This window comes from Molossus molossus, unplaced genomic scaffold, assembly GCF_014108415.1.
Source record: "Molossus molossus isolate mMolMol1 unplaced genomic scaffold, mMolMol1.p scaffold_m16_p_4, whole genome shotgun sequence".
Taxonomy (NCBI): domain Eukaryota; kingdom Metazoa; phylum Chordata; class Mammalia; order Chiroptera; family Molossidae; genus Molossus; species Molossus molossus.
In genome coordinates, this window is record NW_023425377.1 from 102,742,582 (window position 1) to 102,760,299 (window position 17,718).

At 36.4% G+C, this 17,718-nt stretch overlaps 1 protein-coding gene across 2 annotated transcripts in view; it reads left to right on the top strand.

Moving 5' to 3' along the window:
* TLL1 (tolloid like 1) overlaps positions 1-17,718 on the top strand; it is a 174,475-nt gene that overhangs the window by 114,702 nt on the left and 42,055 nt on the right. For both annotated transcript variants that reach the window (XM_036240610.1, XM_036240611.1), the window contains exons 9-12: positions 827-942; positions 6,945-7,047; positions 9,205-9,321; positions 10,737-10,882. In XM_036240610.1, the coding sequence (XP_036096503.1) occupies positions 827-942; positions 6,945-7,047; positions 9,205-9,321; positions 10,737-10,882 (482 nt within the window). The remainder of the gene's footprint in view (positions 1-826; positions 943-6,944; positions 7,048-9,204; positions 9,322-10,736; positions 10,883-17,718) is intronic.

Genomic DNA, 17,718 nt, shown 5'->3' on the forward strand with positions numbered 1-17,718 from the left:
AGTCTCAGTTCGTCGATGAGCCTTGGGTTGTATTCCTCAGCTGAATGAAAAACTCCCTCAGGTGTTTAGAATAATAGGATTTCCAGAGGATGGGGCTGACGCTGGTTAATGAGCCTCAATTTGCATTTCTCTGGCCCAGCTGGGTGGGGTTAAATCTCCAAGGGAGGGGCTGCTACTGCTCCTCAGAGCTATGTGAAGAGGCTCCCCGAGCAAGATGGCCACCGTTCTGTATGGCCATGATTCCACCAAAACTCTGAGTGCCCTCCAAATCCCGAGTGTCCCCACACAGTTCCAGTCCAATCCACCCTTTCTCTGCCATAGCCCAAGGTGAGTGGCTGTAACTAATTTATGCTCTTTCCTGGCCCTCTGCAGTGTGAAGCGGGCTTGGTATTTTAACCCCAGAAAAGCTGCTCACAGCTAAAACAGCTGATGACTGTGGGCTGCCAGCATGCCCTTTTGTGCCTCTGCAGACCTACCAGGCTCTATTCATTGTCCTGTTTTCCTGTCCCTAGTTATATAGGTCCTCTCCAGCTGCTTTTCTGTTGCTTTCTCCCGACAATTTGTCTTTGTTTTTGTGTAATTCCAGTTTGTTCCTGTTAGATGGCCTGTGCAGCTTCCATTCACTCTGCCGCCATTTTGGAATCCTTCTAGAATAAGTCTTTTATAAAATATAAATATATACTCTTGTCTAACAGCAAAATATCAGGTTTCAATTATGATGCCCATGCCTTTCATAAAAATTAAAGAACTATTTTAACATTTTTGGGAAACATAGATGTCATCTTTAAAAAAAATAAAATATATGTATTTTTTATTTTTATTTCAGCATGTGGAGAAACCCTACAAGAGTCCAATGGCAACCTTTCCTCTCCAGGATTTCCAAATGGCTACCCTTCCTATACACACTGCATCTGGAGAGTTTCTGTGACCCCAGGGGAGAAGGTAGTTTACCACGTCAGGAGTTCTCTTTTACTCTCATATAAGTACAAAGGTTCATTTTTCAAATATAATTTGCTTTATTTTTTATTCTTGTTTGACTCATCAGATAAGAGACTAAATAGTTCAGGAAATATATAATGGATTTTAAAAGAGTAAATATTCTATTTTACAAAAATATATAGAATGACCAGTATAAAAATGAAAGGCTTATATGATCTTTTTTTTTTAAAATCAAATTATGCTCATTAAGAAGGAATAAAACATGATATAAATGTGACTAAATTTATCTCTCTGAAAATAATCACATGAGTTATTAACTAAACACCATGGTACCCTTGTTACAAACATTATTTATTTATTTGTTTGTTTGTTTTTAAAAGACTATGTTTCCTGGAACTAGAGGACTATGTTTTCAATATATTGGGAAATTTAATAAGTAGGTTAAAAATCATAAGCATGAAGAGATCTAATTTTTAAAGTACATATGTTAGAGACAAAATTGTGGAAGAATATATACCAAAATATTGTTCATTTCTCCCTGTTTGAGTTATATATAGATTGCATTTATTCTTCCTTTTATTTTCTATGATAAGCATATATTATTTTATACAGAAAATATATTGTTTAAGAAATAAGATTACTGGTGCACAACAATATGAATGTACTTAATTCTATAGAACTGTACATTTAAAATGGTTAAAATGGCAAATTTTATGTTATATTTTACCACAATAAAAAAAATGAGCTTGTCAATGCACGTGAATGTCTTTGTAGGACTGAGCCTGCCAAGGTAGACAGATTCCTGTCCAATCTAAGGCTGTTTTTGATGTTGTACAGTACATGCTGGTAACAGTCCAGGATATGCTGCTGAGAATGTAGCCGCTGAGCTGATAAAAGCATGCAGTATCGATTCTTCTATCCCTCAGAACTGATTGATCTTTTAACGAGGGTAGACTTCTTATGTATTGAATATAGTTAACATTTTTTCTTTTTCTATGTAACCCATTTAAAAGCTATCATTTGACTACTTTCATTTTGCAAAAAAAAATGTCTTGTGAACCACTCATCTAGTGGTTTAAACATATGGGGCCAATTTAAAATATAATATTTATATTCCAAACGACAGTGCTTAAACTTAGCGATTACTGTGTAGATAAATTGTTGATTCTATTAAAATGTGTCTTCTGGTGTGTGAAAGAAATCTTTACTATCAAGAATCTTATGCACATATGTCAAGGACAAGGCCTAGTGATATAGTAGGCAAGCTCTGAAAATAATTGAAGAAAGCAAGCTACAACTTGTCATGGATTTGCAGAGATAAGAGAGCTCCGATCTTGGAGCTAGTGCAGTTCATTCAGAGAAGCATGGGAAGCACTGACTGAAAAAGGAAGGAGGAGAACATTTTTTTGCATCATTGCTTAGTATCGTATATAGAAGTTGCAATTGATGAGATATAAAGTTGGAGTCAGGATTAAGGAAAGGGAGGTAGAACATATATGCACAGCCATGGACGCAGACAACAATGTGGTGAAGGTCAGAGGAAGGGGGGCTTGGAGGTGAGCAAAAGGGGGGAGAATAGGGAGCATCTGTAATAGTGTCAACAATAATATATGTATGTTATAAATAATAAAATATATATATTCAATATAATCCAATATAATAAAAAAATTAATTTATACCAAGTGGGATTTTTGTAAACTGTTTGCAGAGAGGATATAATCATTGAATGAAACCTGTACTAATTATGTAATAAATATACATGACCTCAGAAATAATAAAACCTATTAATTTTTCAAAAATGTTCTGGTGAGTAGTTGGCAATGACAAATCAAAATTTCAAAATCTAGAGATTATCATACATATTTAAGCAAAAAATTTATTTTTGTAGCATAATTCCACTATTGTTTTCTATCCGTCATATAATTAATCCCTGATGGAAGTAGGGATCTACCTGAGTCATACAATTGGTCTGTCGTAAGGCAGGGATTTGACCCATGGCCACAAGCTTTCTTGTCAGTTCTTCTTTATACTTTAAAGTAAGAATCCATTTCTTTGACATGTTGATTTTCCTGAGAAACTTTAAAATTGAGCCTATATTTTTGTGTTTCCCAGTATAGTTGGATTAAGTAAATTGGATTGATACTTTTATTTCATAACTGTTTCAGCATTTATATTGTGAAGGATGCCTGAATATGTTCTATGAAAATAATAATATATGAGGATCTTAGCAATGCTTTGTATTATTAGTGGTTTTTTTTTTTTTCATTTTTATTTATTTTTTGTTACAGATATTTTACCTTTTTTACCCCATTGGCACCCCCCTCCCCACCCCCGTCCCGCCCCGTCCCCGGTTTAGTTGTCCAAGTCCATTGATCATGCATACATTTATTAGTGTTTTCTATACATTATCCAATTAAATCCTTCTGATTTAATTCTGTTGAGATCAGCTTGGTATGATAACCTCCACTGTACAGCAAGAAAATTTATTCAAACTCAGAAAATTTAAGTAAACTAACAAACTGAGAAGCTAGAACTCTAACCCAGGCTTTCTGACTCTCAATCACAAACAGCTTCTCGCTGTAGGAAAAGATGCACATTTCCCCCTTTAGCATAATATAGTTCAGAGCTAAAAAAAACTTTAATGATCATTATTCCTGGAGTTGCATATTTTTCTGGAAAAAATATACAGTAAATATTTTTAGCTTTGCAGGTTACACAGTTTGTTTCAAATATTCAATTCTACTATTGTTTAGTCCCAGACAATATGTAAAGGAATATTTCCAACAAAACTTTCTTGACAAAAACTGGCTGCCGGATGGATTTAGCCCATGGAGCATAGTTTACTGATTCCTGTTCTGCTCCTTGTGTGTCTTAGTTCTGAGAAGGCTGTAGGTTCCCTGGAGAGTTTATAAGACTTTTTCTAAGATTCTTCTAGCTGGGGCCCAGAAATCTATTTACTGCTTTTGATTCTGATATATCTTTCTAAAGAACCACTTAATTATATCAGTATAATTGACAAAATTTGTAACATCTTCCCCATCCTCAGCACTGTACGGTATAAATGTTGTTCTAGTTGATCTTTCTGTGATGCTCATGGAATTAGTTTAGGTAGTCAACAATGTCTTCATTGTGCTGACAAAAGTTTATTGATTATATCTTTCTCTGGAGACTTGCAGCCATTTGGTCCCTAGGTCCCTAGACTGTTTGATCTGTCTGTCTTCAATATTCTTCACTCTCTCTACATCGTCGTAAAACAGTCTTTAATAAGCAAACTCCAGCACAATTGTATCAATTTAACTTCAGAATATCAGCTAAGACCCTCGACTGATAACAGGAAATCTTAGAATTGTTCCCTGTATCTCCCTCAGTCACATGTTCCAAGGGAATTATGGTTAATTTTAAATTGATAAATGGTGATACTTATCATAAGAAATAAAACATTTATATAATTGTGCTCATTTTTATTTTGCCATTCTTTGAAAAGAGATGCAACATATTTACATAGAATAACCACATATTTTCCAGTGCTTATGATTTGTATGTAATTCAAGTATGGATTCTGCTAGCAGCCTTAGTAAAGGGCCAGCAGTTTGCTTCTACACCAGAGCCCTCAGATTTGATTTTTAGAAAACCTATCTTTATTACATTTTCTGCTTCTAAAGGACTCTGTGTTTTATATTAAAGTAGGCCAGTTTTGTTTCTCCATGGTGCTTGGCATTTAAAATAGAAGATTAAAAACAAGATAGGAAACTTTTCTGTTTAGAATTATTCTCCTTCCAAATGTGCGTGTGCGCGCATGTGTGTGTTCCAAACTTCCGATATTAACTATGTGTTAGCAATCCAAGCACATTGTTTCAATTCTGAATAAAATGTGATGATATACATACTTCTAATTTAGCTGATTTTTTCCCCCTCATTGAGGAGGAAGTTGAAATTATTTTCACACTATCATAAAACCCCCTGTAAATCCAAGAGGGAAACCACAAAATAAGCCTTGGGGTCTACCGTTCGCATCTGTTCTAGTGCCATCTCTGCTGTAATAAATTAATTCTTGTATGAGCATACAGAGTTGAAACCCTGGCGATTGCTACAGGGAGAATACAATTGCAAATGGAAATATCAAGCACTGGTTGTATTCCCAGTTGGTAGCAGACTTAAAGTAAATGCAAAGTTAAGGAGAAACATGAGAAAAATATTTCCCACTTATGTCCTAGGAATAACTTAATGTTGCATTGGTCTTCAGAGATGGAGGAGGAAACATGTTGGGATCTTTAGGAAAATAGTTCAGAAAGTATGCACTTTCATAATCAACTGTTGAGGATTATTTAAAAAGAAAGAAAATGATAAGACCTTTGTCCTTGGCTATTGTGGAAATTTTTGTAAACATTTTTGAGAATATTTGGGATGATAAAAGTAGGTGAAGGAGACGAAAAACAAAGGAAAAAATAAACTATAAATGAGGTAGATAAAAATAAATGAACCATTTTATTAAAACAAAATTATGCCACACCTACTGTATTACATTTAAAAAGTGTGTCTCTATTTTGACATCTTTGGTAGATTTCATCTCTTTGTAATCTAGAAAGTGCATGTAAAGAAATTGAAATACATTGAATTTAATGGTGAAATGTCAATACCATTATAGGGTACAACCGATTTTTATTATAGTTAGATAAATTCTTAGTTTTTATCTCCATAAAATGATTATTTACATATGCAATTATAACCAACTTTGGTGTACAATTTCATGGGTGATCATTATGATGCTAAGTTAAAATATGCCATAAGAAATATTTATTGTTATGCTGTATCTTCATTCTTGGAAGAAGTAAGCTAGTTAAGGATTGATTTTCCATAATTAGTATTGAACTTTCTGTTAAATATCAAGAAAAGGGAGAAGTATATGTTTTCTAACACAAAAATGGTAGTAATTCTGGAATGTGGATTCAGAATTGATTGATATTTTTTTCTTTTTCTTTCTCTTTTTTAGTCATTCCTTGAGAGTTCTCTTACATCTAGATTTTTGTATCACCTCAAAAAGATTCTTTATATTGTTACAACTATAGCTTTATATTAGAAGCATTTCAAATACTTATAATTTGTTGCTTTTAGCCAAAGTATTTTTCAGTTTTTGAAATAAAGAACAGGTTCACTGTATGCCTTAATTAGCTTAGCTATTTTAAGCAGAACAGAGTTAGAATGGCTTTGAATATAAAAAAAATATTTTCCAAATGAAATTTTTTTCCATCAGGTAGGTGAATTTCTCATTAGTTTGGCTCTCCTTTGGGTGTAATGAAATGAAAAAAGAGTTAATTACTTGAAAAGTAAAGTCTTTTTGTAAAGCAGTAAGAAAATTGTCCTTCTAAGAGCTGTTCTTGAATTATCTTCACAAAAAGCAGAAGCATTTCCAAACAAAGTACAGAATAAAGGTCATGTGCAAGACTAACTTGAAAGGTCTTCGAATATATAGTCTTGGATCTAGAGAAGCATAGTGACGTCTGCCTTTGATTATAGTTACATGGACAAATGCAAATTCGAGAGCCATTCTGGAAACATTTCAACATACGCAATGTTATGTTCTTGGAATATGGCACGTGGTGGTTATTTTTAACATGATTATATATGCCTGACTGGTTGTCTTTGAAATCAATTATTAAAAAGAAGCCATTTATGGCAAAATCAGAACTTTTCATGGTCTAAATCATGTTCATCTTAGAAAATTCAAAATAAGCTATATGAATAAAAGTTTCTTTTTATTTCACAGTTGGTCAGATTTACAGAAACCAGTTTAGTTGCTAAAATGTTTATGTTTTTATATTGTTAAACTAGTGAGAATGAGAAAACTAGTGTTTTGTGTGGTTTTTTGAGGTGTTTGTGAAGGAAAAAAAATTAGGAGAATAATAATGTAGAGAAATAGCATCTGTTTTCACAGTATCCTGGCCTCCTAACCTGCAGGAATCAGTTACAGTCATTTTTACTCTGTGTTGTTTTGCTCCATTTTGCAGATTGTTTTAAACTTTACCACGATGGACTTATACAAAAGTAGTTTGTGCTGGTATGACTACATTGAAGTAAGAGACGGGTACTGGCGGAAATCCGCGCTCCTTGGTAAGAGATGGTTTACCTTCTATGTGGCTGTACATATAGTCTGTCCTGCCTAAAGACAATCGATTCTTTCAAGAATCATCTTAGAGTTAAAACTGTGTGTGACCAGCATGTTAGTTTTACTATACATCTTTGAACTACAGCAAAAATACTCACAGATCGATCAATACATGTAGATTGATTTAAACTAGCTTCAATTTGAGGTAGTACTCAGATCTGATTTAGAATAACAACTTAGAATAGCTTTCATCTGCATTATGCTTATAGTGACTCCTCATCACAGCATTTCTGTATTTTTCATTTTAAAACCATAGTTTGAATGAGAAAAAAACAGATAGTGTATGTGTGTGTGTGTGTGTGTGTGTGTGTGTGGTGTGCATTTTGTTTGGTTTGCTTAGACAGTGGATTGTGAGCTGTTAGGTACAGCTGTTGGTCACTGGCTTCCTCTGCTAAGCATATTAGCTCGGACTGCAGACAACACAGATTTGCTTCTCAGAGAGTATTTTTTTGTGGCTAAGAAGAGACATTTGTAGTTTGTGTCATAAATTGCAGCTCAGATTTGATTCTCAGAAAAGCCTGCTGCCGTGTTAAACCGCAGACCACTCCATTAACTTGCATGAAGCACTTTCCTGTTCCCGTTACTTAACGATGAGAGCCGCTGTAAGCATGTCAGCATCTATCGATTTGTTTGAGATTGTGACTTTCCTTTAGTCTTAGAAACAGCTTTGCTCAGTTGTGTTTCTGTACCGTACATATTTTTTTCCTACCATCTAAAACCCGTTGAATGGACACTATTGTATTAAAAGTGACAGCAGCCTTAGTTAGTCCAAGAGATCTGAAGAAAGGTTTGAAAGGTAAAGAAAAATAAAGGTTTGAACTAATTTGATGAGTCAGGTTGAGGAAAACATTGTCTTGAGCATTTGGCTTCTTAGCCTAGATGAAGCAGTTCATGATATATGTGCATGCATTCCAAAGAAAACATTTCACTAAACTCACATGGAAGAATCAGATGTCAAGCTAAAAATTTGGAGAGCACTATTTTTCAGAGCATCATTGGAATTACCTGCTGCCGTGCCCAAGGGCCCTGCACCCTGCTCGGAGTTTCCACATGGAAAATATGTTTCCCCACTTTTTCCTCCAAAATGTGCTCCTCCTAGTGTAGCCGTCAGACTGGCAACATCAGAATCACTTGGGAGGTTGTTAAAAATGTAGCAATGTATGTCCTCACCATCCCTTCTGAATTCGGGACTGTGTTTTAACAGACGCCCTGGCAGTTGGTAAGCATGTTACAGTTTAAGAATTATGTACGACATCATTGCCAGGGGGACACAAAGATGGATGCCAGTATGTTGTCTGTGGAATGATTTCATGTGCATTGTCATATTTAACCATTTTGTCAACTTATGGGAGCTTAGAACCCAGTGGCAGACATACACTCAGTAATACATATTTGTGAACAGCTGAGGGAAGAAAGAAGACAGAAATTTTTATAGTCATGTGGATACATTTGCCTATGGATACGCAGTTAAAAATGTTAGAACTTATATTGCATTTTTCTGATACTATTTGCCATTCTGCCTACTACACTACAGATTATAGCTTTATAGATGAAATGAAATGTATGCAGTAACCTTGGTTCTTGGAGCAGCATGTGGGCTTCCCTGATGAGTCATCACTGAACCTGGGCTTCTCTGATGAGTCATCACTGAACCTGGTTAGACAGTGAACTCTACTTTGAGCTGAGACACATCCTTAATCAAGTGACTCCCCTACTAATGACCACACTGACTATTTCAACCGGTTTCTCAGGACCCCTTTTACTTCGTTCTGTTCTTCATAGAATAATGTTCTCTGCTTTGATGTGTTACATGACTTTCTACAAGTAGGTCTTTTGACCTAGCTCATTCTTCATTCTACGATAAAGATGACATCAGTTGGTTAATCTGAAGATATGTTCTAATACTTTATAAATAAGTACAAAGGGATTATTTTATATATCCACCTTTATTATGTAAATATTAAGGTAGAATTATGGCTCTAGTTACTAAGGATAGAAATAGAAACCAAATCAGGTTTCATATATATACCTTATAGCTAATGTGGAAAGCAATTAGAATACAGTCATATTTAGGAGTCTCTTTATTCTTTTGTTTCTTCTAGGTAGATTCTGTGGGGACAAATTGCCCGAAGTCCTTACCTCTACAGACAGCAGAATGTGGATCGAGTTTCGTAGCAGCAGTAACTGGGTGGGAAAAGGCTTTGCAGCCCTCTATGAAGGCAAGTCACGCTGAGTTCCACACGGCACTTCCTCTGAGAGCTCCTACCAGAGCATCCTTTCTCTCAGACACAGGAGAGAATAAACACAAAAAATACAAATTCAGGAGACTGATAGTGTAATTATAAAGTTTTGGAAAGTTGTGTTATCATATTGACAAGGATGATTTTTAGTAAAAATACTTGGTAAGCCCTGGCCAGTTTGGCTCAGCAGTTAGAGCGTTGGCCCACGGACCAGAGAGTCCCAGGTTCGGTTCCCACTAAGGGCACATACCTCAGCTGCAGTTTGTCCCCGGCCCTGGTTGGGGTCATGCAGGTGGCAACCACTCGATGTGTCTCTCTCACGTCGATGTTTCTCTCTCTCTTCCTCCCACTCTATCTGAAGATAAATGCAAAAATATCCTCCGGTGAGGATGAAAAAAAAAAGTACTCGGTGAATGTAAAATACAGGGTCAACCTATTTTCTAGTACCAGTGATGTAGTAACATATGAATGTACTCAGGGACTCAGGAATAGGTGTGTGGGGTGGGGGGACATAAGAATTCCTAAACTGCAAATGTATTTTTCAGGATAGAATCTGGTGAAGAAACGATCACTTTCCTCCATGCTGAATTTGTGTCCGTTCGGGGCCTGTACTGCTGAAATGTTCTGTTGTAGGAAACTGAACAGAGTAACTGCGACATTTCTGGAGCACGCTTTGTCTGAAGCAGAGGGTCAGCGTTCAGGGGAGAACGTCCCGGGCGCTTTGTTCTCTGCTTCTCTAAAACCATGCGTGGGCCTTGGGCTTCCTGGCTCCCTCCGTCTGGCCAGGCTGCGGCTGGAGGAGACCCTCTGTGCTCCTGCCTCTGCTAGGACAGGAGCTTAGGAAAGTTAGAAGACAGGAGTTTTCTGCTTCCCGTAAACTTTCAAGTCCACAGAGGCATTTTGTGTCCAAGATGGACTGCACGACAGTGAGAGGATATTTGGATGGAGCCACAGATGTCGAGCCCATGACGCTCGCCCCTGGCCAGGGGCCCAGAGAGTTCTGGGAGCGTCTCCCCTGATCAGCTGTTTCACCTGCAGGCAAAACTCTGGACGGGGCAGCCCAGGGATGCCCGGAGCAGACTCACACTACCCTGACAAAATCTCGGGCTCTTTAAGTGTTAAAACGATGCTTTTTATTTTGAGTAAAGATGAGCATTAACGGTGATTTAAAAAATCCTGTATTCCTGTGCTATTATCTAATATTTATACTTAAGTGGCTAGGTTTTCTTTTTTAACCATCTAAATTTTTACAACAGTGCAGTCGGCCAACTTTGATTTTTATAACCTGGTCTTTACGGTCTCTGCTACAGGCACTGAACTAAAATGTTATCTTAGAAGAAAATGAAAATGAAATGGCGTGTCTGGGTTTATTTATTGATTTTTGCTTTCCTCAGCGATCTGTGGAGGTGAGATACGTAAAAATGAAGGACAGATTCAGTCTCCTAATTACCCCGATGACTACAGGCCGATGAAAGAATGTGTGTGGAAAATAACAGTGTCAGAAGACTACTATGTGGGATTGACCTTTCAGGCCTTTGAGGTACAGTCTTTCAGGCAACCTTCTTGGAGCATATGCTCTATAAATGACAGTGGCATTTAAGGGGCTCCTCATTAAATAAGCAAAGAACCAGAGAATCAGCTTTTTAATCAGCCAAGAAGCAAAGGATTGCCTATAAAATGTAACATCAAGAGCCAATGCCTTTTTTTCCTCCCATCTTTTCCCTTGTTGCAGACAGTTTCAAGAAGATTAAAGTGAGTTTACATTATCTGTACTATTTGAATTAGAATGTTTGAAGTACTGACAATAGTTTTGTTTTTTTTTTACAAATGTACAGGCTTGTTTCACAAGACTGTTTGAAATATCCATTAAATAATAGAACTTTTATTTCTCTTCTAAACTAAGAGGTTAAAAGGTAGATCATCTGTTTTTGCTGTTGTTGGGGGAAACCCATTTTTGCCATTATCCAGAAAATTGTTTATATCACAAATAGGGATTTACGTGTTCTTAGGCGCCTTTGACTTCATGAAAAATATTTATCGAGGAGGAGGTCAGCACCAACATCACGCTGTCAGGTGAGGGCGGAATAAACCAAAGGCCAGTCAGAATTCTGGAGCAAAGTCTGGGCCCCAAATTGCCAAGCTGGCTAATGAGTCATTTTTGTGAGGTCAAGGGAACTGAGTTAGGGATTAGAAGTCAAGAGATAGGGGAAGTTATCAGGAACTCCAGAGTATGTTTCAAGCAAAAAACCAGTCTTGAACTTGAGAGCCCAAGTGAAGTGGGAAGGAATGATGAGATCGTGGTGGTAGGTCCGGGCAGGGGTTACAGATGCCCCAGCTGGAGATTATTACATCACGGATTAGAAGGCTGATTCACTGACCAAGCAATCAGAAGGCAGTGTTGGACACCACCACTGCCAGGGTCTACTGAGCACAGTGACTGAGTGGTGTCTCTGTCCCCACAGCAGGAGCACCAGGGGAATCCCAGAGAATACTGTACCCCTGCCTGAAAGCTGTGTAATATATTTTTTGAGACCTTCCTCTACTTCTTTGCATGTACCATTTTATTTCCAAGACATATTTTTCTTTTTACCATGAAAAAGTGATCTTTTCTGCTGTGATCATAATGTTGATGCTTTCAATCATTTTGCATTTTTGGAAATCTTGCTTCTGAGATTATTTGATTCACATTTGCATTTTATTATTTTCATGGATCAATAAGATTACAAACATTATTCAAATGAGACCTATTTATTGTTAACAGTAAACTAAAATTGGGTAGGATTCCCCTGCTATTTAGAAAACAAAACAGTTGGTTCATTGAAAAAGTATCTACCTAATAACCTTATTACTTGTATGTTGTGATATTGCAAAAAATAGGCAATGGACTATCTTTCAATATATAATCCAATGATTTATGGAATTCTATTTATTACAGAAGTGATGTCAGAAAATGCATTTATTCCATACATCCAAAGACCAGGATAGTACAAAGGACAAATAGGAAAGATTTACATCTCAGGCACTTACAACCATGACTAACACAGAGTAGTTACAATAAATACATGTTGATTGAGTGTATGAATAAATTATTACTAAGCTTTGGGATAGGGGGAAAGTTATGTCATAGTTTGGCTTACAGTACATTTAATGTATTATCTCCAGTTTCCTGATCTTTTTAATTTTAATTTATTTCCTTATTTGTTTCTCCTTCATTTATATGCTGAACATATTTGAATGTCTGATAGGCCTCTCATCTTTAAATGACCAGAACCAAACCTGTGATTATGTTGTCTTACTCACTGAGCCGGTCTTCTTCAGACTTCCTTATTCCGTATTTACTATTTCAGTATGTCTCTATTTACTCAAAGAATATTCTTAATTCTACTTTTTCTCTTTAACACTGAGGCCAGTCCATCAGCATATTCCATTTATTTTTTTCTTCAAAACATGTCCCATATCTGAGCACTTTATACCTACTTTCTGGCTACCACTCTGTTCCCACCACCGCCCCATGTCTAGGAACTTGGTGACGGCCTTGCGGCTCCCCCCCCACCCCCCTCTCCCCCTCCCCCCTGGCCCTATGTGTCCTGATGTCCACAAGGCCAGAATGATACTTTATAATGTGAATTGGATCATAACACTACTCTGCTTAAATTCTCTCAGAGATTTCCTATTATACGTAAAATAAAACAAATTTAATTATCATGGACCAAGGCAAAGCCACAGTTTGGTCCCAAGCTCCTTCTCTCCTCTTTGTGCCGACCCCTCTGGGTCTTCTTTCTCTTCCGTGACATTTACTGCCACGTCCCAGCGCTTGCCATTGATGTTCTTCTACTTCGGGATCTCTGCTTTCTTCCCTCCTCTCTTACTTAATTCTGATTTCTTCTTAATCATCGCCTCCTTAAAGACTCCTTACTTGGTAACTCTATTTAAAATATGTTCTCACTGCCCTGGCCGGTTTTACTCAGCAGTTAGAGCGTCAGTCTGCAGTCCAGAGAGGCCCGGGTTCGGTTCCCGCTAAGGGCATCTACTTCGGTTACAGTTTGTCCCCGGCCCTGGTTGGTCGTGCGGGCGGCAGCCACTCAATGTGTCCCTTTCACATCGATGTTTCTCTCTCAGTCTCTATTCCTCTTTCTCCCTCCTGCTCTACCTGAATAAAAAAATGAAAAAATGTCCTTGGGTGAGGATAAAAATAAATAAATAAATAAATAAAATATCTTCTTACCTACAATGGACTATAAATCATTATTCTGTTTTACCTTAGTTCATTGCACTTACATCTTTTGAAATTTGTTATGGATTTGCTTGCACGGTTATTGTCTCTCACTAGATATGATCATCAGAGGGTAGAAATCTTACTTGTCTTGTTGATCATGATATGTTCGGCACCACTACATGCATGATTCATGTTTGCTGATGAAAGGGATGAATGGATGGATGAAGTATATGTGAGAGTGTGAGTGCATGATGATTGGTAGGTGGAAATCAACATAACCTTCCCTTATTAGAGATACATAAGTTTCCATACAAAAGAAAACAGGCCTGGATAGGTTAAAAAAGAAAAAAAGTTAAATTATGGAGGACCTAGTATGCAGTGTGGCTGAATTTAACTAGAGATCCTGGGTTCTATGAAATTCAGAAGTGACAAGGAATTTAGAGGTGTTCTAATATACTATTTAAACCTTTTTAGATTCGGAACTGAACTTATGTCACTAACCTAGCATCACACAAATGAGCACAAAACTAGCATTAAAACCCAGGTACAGTGGATCGTCATCACTCCCAAAGTTTGTATTTACAAATTCACCTACTCACTAACCCTCAAATCAGCACTCATGGTGCTTTCTGGGCTATTCTGGGCTATTCAGAGCAACAGAATGTTTGAGTCATTGGACGTGCTCATTCCCAGCTTTGGTATGCCCTATGGAGAAAAATATATGTTAGAGAAGCATTGTCCAGACATGAGGGATAGTGCTTTTGATCATGAGTTCAGTGTTAATGAATTGATCATATATAAAGGTACCTTTATACAGAAACACACATAAAACAAGGTTATGTATTGATTGATTGACAAAAATTTTGTGACCAGAAGTTTGCAGGAACCTAACGTAGTATTTCTGCAGGAGCAATGTATCGACTAATTCAGTGACTTTATAGAATGAATACCATGAATACCAAGAATTGACTATGTGTGTGTGTGTGTGTGTGTGTGTGTGTATTTTTTAACTTATTCTAGTGGTCATTAAGTGGTTTCTTTCATTTATTCAGTTATCTGTTTATATCAATTTATTTTTAATTACATGATACATTTTCAACATACAGCTTATACATTTTATGTTGAAAATGTATAATTTTTAGAAAGTCTTCACCATTCTTCAGTGTTTTGTGTTTTTTCAGTTATTATTCCCTGATATCAGTCTTTGCTGTTTTTCAAAAACTGTTTCTATTTTTGTAACTCTAATTTTCAGTTACTTTCTCCCCTTTCAGATAAAAGGCTCTTTAAGATAAATTTGTCCATCATTCTGCTGAAATCTACTAAAAAGAATTTACTAGCTGTCCATTATTTATACCTTTTTGTGAATTTATGTCATGACTTTACCCTCCTCACACTATTTAGATTTTTTGTAAGTACAGAGAGAAAATCTGCACAAGCGCTTTGGTTAATGAATCGCAGATGTCTTTGGGCAGGAAAGGACACTATTTGGGGGTTATAGAATACTGATCCTTCTATAATCATACCTTTCTGAAGCTTTTTCTTCTAGTAGTCTATAGTATCTTACTTGAGCACTTTCAGTATGCCGACATACAGAAGACAAGAAGTTCGGAAGACTGGAAATGTTTACAGTAACAACTTTCAAGAAATGTTAATATAGCAGAATATAAATTTAGAGCTGACTTATATTTCCATTGAATTCTCCACATACATTAATTTAAGTGGGATTAAGTTTGAGGTGCTGTGCACATTTCTACACACTGATTTAGTTGTACTTCCCTTATGAAAACCATAGATGTTTAATAGTCTTGCCCATCATTACTGCAAGCTGCAACATTCCAAACTATTTATACAAAAGCTTTTATCTTGGTATTTTGTGGATTGCCTAGCTAAAAGCAATCCTTTAATTCTCTTAAGCATTTTATGTTAATTTAAATTAATTAGACTAGTCTTTGTTAATGAACTAAGAAGCCTAGACAGGGAGACTTAATTACATTTTTATGCTTGTGATATACTATTTTTGGATGTTTATATGGGTGACCCTGGCCAGGTAGCTCACTTTGTTAGAGCATCATTCAGATATGCCGAGGTTTTGGGTTTGATTCCGGTTAGGGCACCTGCAAGAGTCAACCAATGAATGAGTAACTAAGTGGACCATTAAACTTTCTCTCTCTCTCTCTCTCTCTCTCTCTCTCTCTCTCTCTCTCTCTCTCTCCTCCATCTCTCTCTCTCTCTCTTTTTCTCAAATCAATACATATTTTTTTAAAAAAAGAGTATATATATTTTAATGACTATTAAAGAGAATTAAGTAGCTCTTCAGAATTATGGTTTAGGCTGTAATTCTACTCTGAAAGATTAGCACGTGTTTGTTTAAATAAAGTTGCCCAAGGTCACACAATTCATAATTGGTAACACTGTGATTGAAGCCCAGTCCATGGTCTATGCACACTTGTGCCAGGACCTGGTCACAGAGAGGCATCAATATTCTCTCATGGCATTAAATTCTTTCCCTTCATAATGTTCCTCATTTATACATTTGCATTGTTTAACCAACATATGTCTGCCAGTCAGAGACATGGCTGTTTTATTCACCACTCTTTACATATTACACTCTGCCAACTGTATATTATCTGGCTATAGTAGGTTTTCAGTGAATATTTACAACATTTGTATTTAAAAACAACTGTGTCATGAATGAAAAAATTAAGTGGCAGCATTTAAAAATTGACATAACCTAGATTTTTTATATTCATGTGTTGAGAATATTTGTTTTTTTCCCTCCTTTTTTGAGCTGTAATTATCTATGTATTAATTTTATATAAAATTAAATAGTAATAATAAAGTAATATTAAATAAAAATATTAAATATGATAGTAGATTTTAAAATAATGAACTATTATGAAGCTTTTCCTTTTTTCTTCAAAATTATTTTTGTTGATAGGGTTATTTATTAGGCGGTACTAGGTTTTTCCCATTAATAAAATTAATTTTCTTAGTGACTAATGCTAATGTACATTGTTTTTGTTATTCATACTTTAAATTTTTTTTTTTTAATCCTCACCAGAGGACATTTTTCAACATTTTGTTGAGATAGAGTGGGAGGAAGAGAGAGAGAGAGAAACATCGATGTGAAAGGGACACATCGAGTGGCTGCCACCCACACGACCAACCAGGGCCGGGGACAACCTGCAACCGAGGTACATGCCCTTAGTGGAAACCGAACCTGGGTCTCTCCAGACCACAGGCCGATGATCTAACTGCTGAGCCAAACCGGCCAGGGCTGTTATTCATACTTTAACATTTTCTTCTAAAGCAAAGAATTACTTTAGTATTGTTCCAAATGTATATAATTTTGCAAGATATTTATCTATAAAAGTTTAATCATTTATAGAGTTGATTGTATTAATTATATTTTGAAAATACACACTAACAGTCATGAGAGAGGGTACTTTTGTTATTGTAAAATAGACATAACATAAAATTTATTATATGTGTGGTTGGTGCGGCTCAGTGGTTGAGCACTGACCCATGTACCAAGAGGTTGCTGGTTCGATTCCTGGTCAGAGCAAATGCCTGGGTTTCTGGCAGGAGGCAGCTGATCAAAGCTTCTCTCTCATTGATGTTTCTGTCTTTCCCTCCCCCTTCCTCTTTCTCTAAAAATCAGTAAAAACATATTAACATTTTTTAATGTACCATATTAACCATTTTTAAGTGTATAATTCAGTAGTGTCAAGTACTTGCTCATTGTTGTGCAACCATCACCACCATCCTTCTCCAGAACTCTTGCAAACTGAAACTCTACACTCAATAAACAACTGCTCCCCTCTCTCTTCTACCCCAACCCTTGGAAATCACCCTTCTAGTTTCTGTCTCTATGAATTTGTCTACTCTAAGCACTTCATGTAAGTGGAGTCACACAATATTTGCCTTTTTGTGACTGGCTTCTTTTACTAGTGCAATATCCTCGAGGTTCATCCATGTTGTAGCCCACGGAAGGATTTTCTCCCTTTTTAAGGCTGAATACTATTCTATTGTATGCATATACACCTTTGTTTATACATTCATCCCTTCATTGACCTTTGGATTGCTTCCACCTTTTGACTGTTGTGAATGATACTGCTTATAAACATGGATTTACAAATATCTCCTCAAGACACTGCTTT